Source organism: Eucalyptus grandis, chromosome 7, assembly GCF_016545825.1.
Source record: "Eucalyptus grandis isolate ANBG69807.140 chromosome 7, ASM1654582v1, whole genome shotgun sequence".
Lineage (NCBI taxonomy): Eukaryota > Viridiplantae > Streptophyta > Magnoliopsida > Myrtales > Myrtaceae > Eucalyptus > Eucalyptus grandis.
The window spans coordinates 36,183,535-36,195,315 of NC_052618.1; the positions used below are offsets into that span (position 1 = coordinate 36,183,535).

The 11,781-nt window shown below is 37.4% G+C and overlaps 1 protein-coding gene across 1 annotated transcript; it reads right to left on the reverse strand.

Annotated features, from left to right (window-relative positions):
* Positions 1-1,421: 1,421 nt before the first annotated feature.
* Positions 1,422-4,636, reverse strand: LOC104453387 (arginine decarboxylase). The gene has a single exon (XM_010067925.3). The coding sequence runs from the start codon at positions 3,944-3,946 to the stop codon at positions 1,730-1,732; it is 2,217 nt and encodes a 738-aa protein (XP_010066227.1). The 5' UTR covers positions 3,947-4,636; the 3' UTR covers positions 1,422-1,729.
* Positions 4,637-11,781: the final 7,145 nt, after the last annotated feature.

Below are 11,781 nucleotides of genomic sequence, written 5' to 3' on the forward strand. Positions count from 1 at the left end.
TAGGTTTATCATGCGATCCTCGATTCCCAATTTATGAATTTAAGATTCGACTTCACATTCGTATTTCAACGAGAGAGAATCATGGTAAACACAAGACAAAGCGAGGGATGGGAGTCTTTCATTCTGAAGCAAACACAATGAAAAATATTTCTAATTGCATCTCACCATTAACAACATTCCCTGCACTAAGTTTCCAAAGACTTTATTCGTGTGTTGCTAACAAAAAGACATAATCTTTTTATCATGATTGGGTTATGCTAAAAATCATTAGCTAGCCTCGAACTTATGCCTTGACTCTAGATTCATGGCATCTTCCTCCTAGACCCAACCAATCCAATCAATGAATTATAAAGGGAAAATAACACATATGGTTCATGAACTTTAGCTTTGTAATGTCATAATTGAACTTTTAATTTATTCAACGTGATTCTTGAACTTCAACACAATATGCAATATTGTTCGTAAATTTTTTATTTATTCAACGTGCTTTTTAAACTTTTTGTATATATTCAATTTAATTCTTCTCCCCTAGACTATATGAAAATGTTTAATATTGTCTTTAAACTTGAATTGATGTAAGTGTATTATTGGAAGATTTTCATATAATTCACGAGTTAGATTGAATATTTACTAAAAGTTTAAGAACATATTGCACATTAAGTTAAAGTTGTTAGATCATATTGAACCAATTAAAAATTCAGTAATGAGATTACACATTTAGCTAAAGTTGAGGAACTATTTATGTAATTATTTCAATTATAAAATAAATAAACTCGTGTGTCTCATGAGTTAAACCAACCGTCTTCACATCTTCATTTGTTGTTACCTCACAGACCCAATCCATTCTTGGCCACAAGAGCTCTTGAGGCTCAGCATTAACACAAACCCTACCTCCTCTTCTTCTCAGGAGACACAGGCTTAATATCCTTGGAAAAATAGCTTTTTTAACTCAAAAAAAAAAAAAAAAAAAAAAAAACCCACCAGAAAGGTTAGAAGTAACTTAGAAGTTGCCTTTTTGTCCGGTCAAATTCACCCCACTCCTCCTATTCAACATTCAAATATGAAAAGGAAACCATTCTTCACTCCAACCTTATAAATCACTATCAGTTACAACACAAGCCAACGGTATGGTCAACTTTGTATACCAGTCTGACAGCGCATTTCAACCAGACCCCACAAAACGTGATCTCTCCATCAAGAGTCCTGACTTTTTCCGTTCCAAGGATAAGACTAAACTCATTTATGTTTTTCTTACTTTGCAAAAAATACAATTTTGCCTCTTTTTGGCCCTACCAAGATCTGGTCTTCCCATAAGAATTTTCCTCGGAAGCGATTGACAAAGGCCATAGGTGACATTAAGACATTAGACTCAACGCTTCAATAGTTAGCAACTTCAAAAGAAACGGAAAGAGACAAAAGCATAGCCACCATTGAAGAAACTAATGATAAATTTCAAGAATCTCACAAAGAGGACATGAAATGGAGGGAATAAAGAAACCAAACTAATAAAGGATCACTTTTGGTTCTCATCTCCCCTCCTTTCGACAAAAGCCAAAGGACACTGCGCTTCAGCCAAACATCGATTTGCGTCTCTTGAAATTAAAATTACTCAAAAAAAAAAAAAAATGGAAAAAAAGGGAAAAAAGAAAAACAGCACGACGACCTCAACGACAACCGCTTACCGCCACCAAAGGTGACTTATTGGGAATGCTAAGACTAACTCAAGACTTCAAGCACAGCAGTAAGACCACTGCTCATCCTCTCCAGAGGCAGCATCAGCAACAGCAACGGCGGCATTATAATCATCTTCGTCGCAATAGTAGAAGCCGTTGTTGTTTATAGCATTAAGAGCACAGGAGGAAGTGGCCACGAGATACGGCATGTTGTGGAAAGACTGAGCAAGGCGGCTAGCCAAAGCGTCGTTGCCCATGGGATCGTTGTACTGTCCACTGCCGTATTCCTCTGCTCGGTGCCTTAGCGTCTCGAACATGAGCTCGGGCTCGTGCTGCATCACCCGGAGGACATCCCCACAGGATGGTCCTGGCATAGCGCGAGTCACTGCAAAGCCATGTGGACCATCACTCTGAGAAACCCGGACGACACTAGGGCCGCCGAACAGGTTATGAAGTCCACCAATGGCCTCCTCATAAGCCCCGCCCAAGAACATCCCCAAAAAGTACCTACCGCCACTACCGGAGACACTGCGTTCACCTTCTAACTCATGTAAAGGCAAGCTTGACTCACCCCCAATGAACTTATCAATCTTCCCATCGCTGTCACAGGTTAAATCAGAAAGAATCCCCCTCATTCCAGGCCTTTGATCCAGTCGATGAATGGGAACAATAGGGAAGAGCTGGCCGATACCCCAGAAATCGGGAATCGAAGTGAAAATCGAGAGATTCACATGGTAAGTGCGCACCGGGTCTGATGCACCCAATGCCTTGGAAACCATGTCACACAGGCCATCAACATCAGCAAGCTGCTCGATGCCCAGGATTCCTTCCTTGAACTGCTCAATGCATCTCTGCTTCAGTTGATCTGCATGGAGCAAGCAAGTTTCATACTCACCTCTCATGGCTGCAGAATACAAGTTGCCGTAATCAGCACGAGCATCCTCCGTCAGACTCTCCATGAATTGCTGCAATCCAGGAGAAGACAGCACAGGGGCTTCATAAGCGCTGGCAGAAACAGCCTCGAAAATCAGAACTGAGTGGTGAGAGACAATTGCACGGCCACTTTCGCTGCAGATTATGGGATGCTTCACAGATTTGCGGTCGCAAACAATGCGAACAGCCCGAACAACAGCTGCAGCATACTCTTGCAGGTCATATCCAACAGAGATATCAGAATCACTGGATTTGGATCCATCGTAATCAATGCCAAGACCGCCTCCAATGTCAATAACTTTCATTTGGGCACCGAGGCGGACAAGCTCACAGTAGATCTGTGCAGCCTCTCCAACCCCATCAGCAAGCAGGACTGTGGAAGGAATCTGAGACCCGATATGGAAATGCAGCAATTGCAGGCAATCGAGCATCCCGGCTTGATCGAGCTTCCTCACGACTCGCAGAATCTGAGTCGTTGTTAATCCGAACTTACCCTTCTCTCCCGAAGTCGACCCAAAGTGACCGGAATGCTTGGTTCTAAGCTTAGCCCTAACACCAATCACGGGCCTCACAGAGAGCTTCTTGCTCAAATTAATGACCAAATCAATCTCTTCTTCTTGCTCAAGCACAATCACAGTATTAATTGCAAGCTTTCTAGCGACCAAAGCGAGAGTTATGTACTCACAATCCTTAAACCCGTTGCAGACCAGCAAAGCCTCTGGGTTTCCCTTGCATAAGCAGCTCATTGCAAGAAGGAGCTCCGGTTTCGACCCGGCCTCGAGCCCGAACCTGAATGGGGACCCGAACTTGACAATATCCTCCACAACGAAGCGGTCCTGATTGCACTTGACGGGATAAACGCCCTGGTAATGAGCCTGGTAGTCCAGGGAGCGAACTGCAAAGTCGAAAGCAAACTGCAGCGACTGGAGGCGGTTCTTGAGCACGTCGGGGAACCGAACGACGAGGGGCAACTGCAGCCCGAGCCCGCCCACGGATTTCGGATCCGAGGCCTTCTTGACGATCTTGAGCAGATCGATCTCCTGGTGGCCGAGGGTCTCCGTGCCGTGCGGGCGGACCGAGATGTTGCCGGACCCGTTCACGGCGAAGTACGGAGCCCCCCACCCGTCGATCCGGTAGAGGGAAGCCGACAGCGAGGGAGACCAGAAGGACCCATCGTCAACAGCGGCAGTAGCGGTAGCGGCGGCGGCGGTTGTCGTCGAGAGAGGCGCGCCGGAGAAAGGCGGGACCACCGCGGCCGCCTCGCGAAGGGAGCCGTCCACGGCGAGAGCGAAGCCGGGAGGCGCGACGGCGGGGTCCACGCAGCAAGCGAGGGCAGGCATTATGGGCTCTTCTTTTCCTCGGGGGAAGGAACAGGTAGAGGATCAAGAGCCTGGAGGAGGAATTGTTGTTGCCGTTGTTTTCCGATAGATTTGTGAAGGTGGGGGCTTTGAAACCCGCCGAGGCCGAGGCCCCGGCTACCCCCTCAAAAGAAGCAGTGAGAGATCGGAACCCTAGAGCACAGCGAAACACTCTCGCTTCTCCGCAGATCCGTAATAACTAGGAGGGAGGCTCAGCAGGAAGGGACGTGGGGTAGAGGAATCTCCGCTTCCCCCGGGAGACGCGGCCGCGCTGGGCGACGGAAGGACGGAAGGACGGGCGGCCGGTTCGTGGATTCACGCACGCGCCGAGGAGCAAGATCTCACCTTGCGGATCTGAGAGCGCAGGCGCGAGGAGCGATGATACAGAATCGCAGCAGCCGCGCAGGAAAGAGAGAGAAAGGAAAAGGAAGAGGCAGAGATTTGGTTGCGGGTGGATCTGAATGTGAGGTCGGGGGCAGGAGAGGCCCGGAAAAATCGCGAAACGGCGAGAGAGATTGAGGGATGGAGAGGGGCGAGGGGCGATGGAGATTTTCCGGGAAAGTGAGGGAAAGAGAGAGAAAGAGGAGGGAAAGTGACGATAACGGCTAGGTTATCGCTTCTTCTCCTTCGCAACAAAGTGGGGAAGGAAGACGTGATGCGAAGGCAGAGTGGGCGAGAATTGCATGAGAGGAAGAGGTGCTTTTTATAGCGAGCCGAGGCGGGGGAGCCGAGGACCTCGTGGGCCCCAGCAGTTTTGGGCCGTAAAACCCCCCACCGAAAAAAAAAAGAAAAAAAAAAAAAAAAGAGAGAGAGAAAGATCTTTTCTCGACTCATCGTGGGAAAAAGCTTTACCCTTCCCGTCGACGTTAGTAGGACCACCGGATTTCATGAATTCTGCCGTGATTAATTTAGATGTCCTAAGATCTAATTCGCTAAATTGATTTTATTAAGACATTTTGCTATTAGCTTACTCTGGTTGAGGATTCTGACTTCCAATTCATGCCACCACTTATTTTATTGAAAGTTATCATGGAATATATTTCCACGACGACGACATCTCTTTTTTTCTTCAATACCTCGTCAATTTGTTATAAAAAGGTATGAAATTTAAAACAAATATAAATATTTAATTCATGAGGATAAACTAAGTCATTTCCTATATTGGTAAAATAAAATTAATTTTGTACTTATCTACGTACGATATTTTCATTTAATGCATGATTATATGATAACCTACTCTTGCCTATTTTTTTTCTTTTTCATTTTGAAAATACTTATATTCTTCCTATTTTCAGTTTGGTCATGTAAGCCTTACATGTCAATTTAGTAAAAATGTAAAAATTTGAAACAAATCACATTACTTAACCCATGAGGATAAGCTCAATCTCTTCTTATATTTATAGAATAAGATTAATTTTGTGCTAACTACTTACCATATTTTCATTTAATACGGGAGTATGGTCACCTAACCTTGCCTTTTTTCATTTTAAAAATTTTTATATTCTTTTTATTTTCAGTTTGATCATACAAGCTTTACATGTCAATTTGTTGTAAAAAGGTAAAAATTTAAAACAAATTTAATTACTTAATCCATGAGGATAAACTTAATCATTTCCTATATTTATAAAATAAGATTAATTTTGTGCTCATCTACTTACCATATTTTCAGTTAATGTATGATTATGGTCACTAACCCTTGCTTTTTTTAATTTTGAAAATACTTATATTCTTCCTATTTTCAGTTTGGTCATGCAAGTTTTACTTGTCGATTTGTTGAAAAAATGCAAGAACTTGAAACACATCCAATTACTTAACCCATGAGGATAAGCTCAATCATTTCATATATATATACAATAAGATTAATTTTGTGCTCATCTACTTACCATATTTTCATTTAATGCATGATTGTGGTCACATACCCTTGCCTTTTTTCATTTTAAAAATGCTTATATTATTCTTATTTTCAGTTTGGCTATACAAGCTTTATATGTCAATTTGTTGTAAAAGTTAAGAAATTTAAAACAAATCCAATTATTTACCGATAAGGATAAGCTCAATCATTTGCTATATTTATAAAAAAAAAATTAATTATATGTTTACCTATTTACCATATTTTCATTTAATGCATGATTATGGTCACCTATCCTTGCATTTTTTTTCATTTTAAAAATGCTTGTATTTTTACTATTTTCAATTTGGTCATACAAGCTCTTCATGTCAATTTGTTGTAAAAATGTAAGAATTTGAAACAAATCTAATTATTTATCCATAAGGATAAGCTCAATCATTTTCTACATTTATAAAATAAGATTAATTTTGTGTTCATGTACTTATAATATTCTCATATAACCACCATTGCCCTTTTTTTCATTTTAAAAATGATTATATTCTTCATATTTTCAGTTGCAACTTTACATGTCAATTTGTTGTAAAAGTATAAGAATTTGAAATAAAATCAATTACTTAACCCATGAGGACAAGCTCAATTTCCTACATTTATAAAATAAGATTAATTTTGTGCTCATCTACTAACCATATTTTCATTTAATGCATGATTATAGTCACCTACCCTTGCCTTTTCTTTTTTCTTTTTCATTTTAAAAAAGCTTATATGCTCCTATTTTCAGTTTGGTCAAGCAAGCTTTTACATGTCAATTTGTTGTAAAAATGAAAGAATTTAAAACAAGTCCAATTACTTAACCCTGAGGATAAGCTCAATCATTTCCTATATTTATAAAATAAGATTAATTCTGTGATAATCTATTTTCCATATTTTCATATAATGCATGATTATGATCACCCACGCTTGCCTTTTTTTCATTTTAAAAATGCTTATATTTTTCCTATTTTCAGTTTGGTCATGCAAATTTTACATGTCAATTTGTTATAAAAAGGTAAGAATTTGAAGCAAATCTATTTACTTGACCCATGAGGATGAGCTCAATCACTTCCTATCTTTATAAAATAAGATTAATTTTGTGTTCATCTACTTACCATATTTTCAATAAATGCATGTTATGATCACCTACCCTTTTTTTCATTTTAAAAATGTTGATGTTCTTCCTATTTTCAGTTTGGTTATGCAAGCTTTACATATCAATTTATTGTAAAAAGATAAGAATTTGAAACAAATCCAATTACCTAACCCGTGAGAATAAGCTCGATCATTTCCTATATTTATAAAATAAGATTAATTTTATTCTCATCTACTTATCATTTTCATTTAATGCATGATTATAGTCACCTGCCCTTGCCTTTTTTCATTTTAAAAATACTTATATTTTTCCTATTTTCAGTTTGGTCATGTGAGCCTTACATGTCAATATATTGTAAAAAGGTAAGTATTTGAAACAAATCCAATTACTTAACCCATGGGAATAAGCTTAATCATTTAGTATATTTATAAAATAAGTATTTGATTAATTTTGTGCCATCTACTTACCATATTAGTCGGATGATGATAATGAAAGAGATTATCCTCTATGAATCTCTCTACTTGCCATATATGAAGGATTCCGTAAGAGATTTGTTCTTCATTTATTGCATATTTATGGTCACATGCCCTCACCTTTCTTTCTTTTAAAATGCTTATATTTTTCCTATTTTCAGTTTTCTAGCATTATTACCTTTTGCAATTTCAACATTTTCTGTTGATTCTCCAATTATCTTCAGTTGGAAATAAATCTTATATTTCCTCTATAAATTTAGGCTGAAAGTAACTTTTTGTCTCACCATCTTATTTCCCAAATCACCCTTCCGTTATCTATATCTAAACTATATTTTAAATGTTTCTATTCGTTCTCCATTTTAATTTATTTTTCCCATCAAGTTTTTCCTTCAAAGGATAAAATTTGAAAAACCATGGAAAACCGAAAAACACCAATTGTTTTTACTTTGAAAAAACAATCTACTATCTAAAAAAGAAACTTAAAACTACTTAAATTCATTACAAAACACCCGTGATGGACAAGGAAAACTTGAAACCAATTCAATTTAGGTGAGGATAAACTCAAGTTACTCAACCACTTCATATATTAAAGGAGATGGTCCTATAAATTTTGCATGATAAGAACAAGATTAGAATAATATGCTACATGCCATACGAAATATTCCTTATGAGCTTCCTTTCCATATAATGCATCTTTTCCCCCCGAAATTCATGTCATTTTTTTTTGCTCAAAATGCTTATTTTTTCCCAAAAACGTTCAACATATTCATTTGACATGTGGTTCGAATAAGTTTTACTCTCAATGGTCAAGGTTAAATGTTGGACACCTTAAATTCTTTAAAAGATATATAGAAAATGACAATTAAAGTTATTTGATATCATGTGGAATTGTTTTCATTTTCTCCCAATTTTAAAGATAGTTTTCTATATTGAAATTTAAAAATTCAAAAAAAAAAAATTACTGCTCAACTTTTATAACTCCCATCGATCATCTTTTTAACTTGCCATTCTTATTGAAAAAAAAAATACCCCAATTACATAATCAAGCATAACTGAAAATAATTCTTTGAAAAATGTTAATTACAATACGATCAATTTACAAGTTAGTATGTAAGAGAACACAACATGCTCTATATAGGGATAGAAAAATAAATATAACTATAAGCTTATTTATAATTTATACATATTTTAAATGAACACATAATAAGTTCCAAGATAGGTTTCAAGATAAATAAAGTAAAGTATCATATTCTTCAAAACTAAGAACTGACTTTAATAGAGTATCTAAGTTCCAATAGAATTTTATCCACCCTAAAATCAATAACTTTAAATCTCACTAGTCGTGGCCTTTCTTCTTTATGGGGATTTATAAAAGTAGGAAAATCTCCTACTCTATCCCTGGAAACCAAAAGTCTATCTTACGTGGGAGGTTGCACATGTTACGGTCCGAGATTCCCATCCCAAGTCCCAATAGAGACAGGGGAGCATCATCATAAACGGCACCGAATCGCCGCGTGGGGCATCATCGCGCTGGGCCCCACCCACAGCGTATTCACCTCCGCCTCGAGACGCTTCTCTCTCTCTCTCTCTCCACACCTTTCAACTCGCGCGGTCCGCCCGACATCTCGCGATAATATCGCGGGCCCGTATCGCCGGGGGGAGGAAACCAGCACGAAGCTTCTTGGTGGGGATCGCGTGTTCCCGCGGACGGTCAGGATCGCGCCACGTAGGCGGTTGGGAGGCCATCATCCTGAACCCTAGAGGAGACCGTCCTTCTGCGCGCATTCCAACCCCTACAAATTGATGATGGATCGAAGGGACGCCCAGTCCGACGTGGCATATCGTGTCATAGCCGGACTCGTAATTCGTATCTAATTCGTGTTTCGCACCAACGTGTCTCGAACAATCAAGATTAGGATCAACACGTCTTGGTTCTAAAACGATTTTGTCTCGACGTGTGCAACTACCTAACTTAGCATTTTGGGTCCTGCCAAATTCAATTTCTTTTTTTTCTCTCAATACCTCGCACTATACTTTAATCACGTTCATGGCGTGCGAAGTAGTCGTGTCCAACGGTACCAAGTCCGATTGAATTATGCTACCTTCCTTTTGGAAGTTATACTTGCTCTTTATAATTTATAAGAAATTACTAAATGGATTGTTTTTTTTTTCTTTTGTATCAATGTGTTCGTAATTGTAAGATTGAAAAATGGCTTCGTTTGTCACGTGGAAAATGAATTATTTTGATTATATTTTCTAAAAAAAGTTTCGCTTATAGTGCTTATAATAATAAATTAGCGAAAAATATTTTTATTATCTACGAAAATATTTAAATATGAATTCTTGTCAATAATGAAAACGTTGGTCATTGACTAATTACTTTAAATGATGTAATAAATTATTTTTAAAAATATTTTTTGAATTATTAATATTTCGTGAAATAAACAGAGCAATAATAATAAGAAAGAAAATCATTTTAAAGGGGCACCAAATTTAGGAGGCAAATTGCGTTGGTGGCCCTTGAATTTCACTTTTTATTTAGTTATTTTGTAATTGATGATGCATGCGGATGAGGGAACCGGTTGATTTTTCGATGAATTGCTGATACAGTAAAAAGGTAGCCTACTTTCAAAACGCTGCGGTGTGTCGTTGCGTCACCTTCATGTCGACAACTTACTGTTTAATTATTCAGATTTTGTCCATAATTAGTTGCAAAAAAAAAAAAAAAAAGAGAGAAGAAAATATACTAAATTGAGGAATCCAAAGCTCACCAATTTTTAATAATGATTATTATAACATATTTATCATGATTTTTTCGTAATATCAAAAATTTCAAACTATACTCACCATAACACAATCATTTTAAAGTTATTGTATGTGAAATATTTATCCCATCAAGATTTTGTTAAATGATTTTTTGATTTCTCTTAAGCCATATGGGTTATAACTACATCAATACCATTTGCCTTCCCGCATTTTATAGATAATTTTTTTTTTTGGGTACTCATTAACGGAACCTTGACAAAAGATAAATATGTCATAAATGTACAAATTTAAAAAAAAAATTGTGTAATAGGAAAAAATTTAGGTAAATGTGTTGGGCATAGTTTGGAATTATTAGTAATCCTATATGGAATTTTATCCAAGTTTCGTAAATCCGGTCCCCGCGATAACACGTCGCTCGAGGAGTGATGCTGCTCGGATTCCCCTACATCTGCGCGTTTGGCCTCTGGTTTCTGAAAAGATCGGTCATGGTACGGCACGTGAATGTCACGTGGCGGGGACCTTTTTGGCTTCTTTCACCGATAATTTCGAAGAAAGATGAGATTTTTTTTTTTAATTTCTTTTTCTCGATAATCTTTTCGTGCGCACTTCGTAGTCGGAACGGAAGGAGACACATCGTGCCCATAGACCCCATTGTGTCTTCGTACCATATTTTCTTTCTCCCTAATTGCCACGTAAGCATTCTTCTTTTTTTTTCCCTTTTTCTCTAGATTTTATTCACATGTTATTGGGAGCATCTGTTCAATAATTACCTTTAAAAAGGTTACAATTGTCAAAGCATTCAAAATTATGTATTATGTGTAATTAATTCAATTAGTTTGCTAGATTGCAGTCCGAAAGGATACCCGTTAGCAAAATATTTCTTTTCTTTTTTTTACTGTGAATGGAGGATGTCAACAATCCCCCTATTTTGCATCGGACTGATTTCTATGATCAATAAAAGATTTAAAAGGTAATGGAGAATCGAACTTTCATGATTTTGGGTGCATTTATTTTGGCTAAAAAAAGTCAAAAGAAAAAATATATACTTTTTATTTTTTGGCCATAATTTAAAATAGCATCCACATTTTTTTTTCCACATTTAAAAAGTTCAAAAAAATTATTTTCAAAATCTACATGTCATATAGATATATTTTTGAAGATTTCGAGCATTTTTTATTAAAAAAAAAAAAGAGTCAAGGTCATTACAATTACACCCTTCACTTCTTGGGAAAGACGTTTATACTCTAGAGATCTCCAATTTTAAATTCTAATAGCCCCGAGTACAAAATATATTGTTATAAATAGTTTAAATCCAAGATGCTCCTTTATCATCACTCCACACTTGACTTCACATAGCGGAGGCTTTTCGAATGTGGGGAATCATTTTTAAAAAAAAAAACTTAAATAAGGTTTCTAATGCAAATTTCTCCAATAATTATCACCTTTACTCCTTTAATTACGATTTGAATTTAGTAGCATAATGACACTTTAGTATTGATTATAAAAACACTTACGTAGTTTCTAAGATAATTTCAACAGTATTATGGTATATTCATGACATAACTTCTTCTTTTTTAATACTAATACTCGAACCAAATCACAT

Coding starts and splice junctions, on each gene's coding strand:
- LOC104453387 (XM_010067925.3), bottom strand. CDS start 3,946: ATGCCTGCCCTCGCTTGCTGCGTGGACCCCGCCGTCGCGCCTCCCGGC.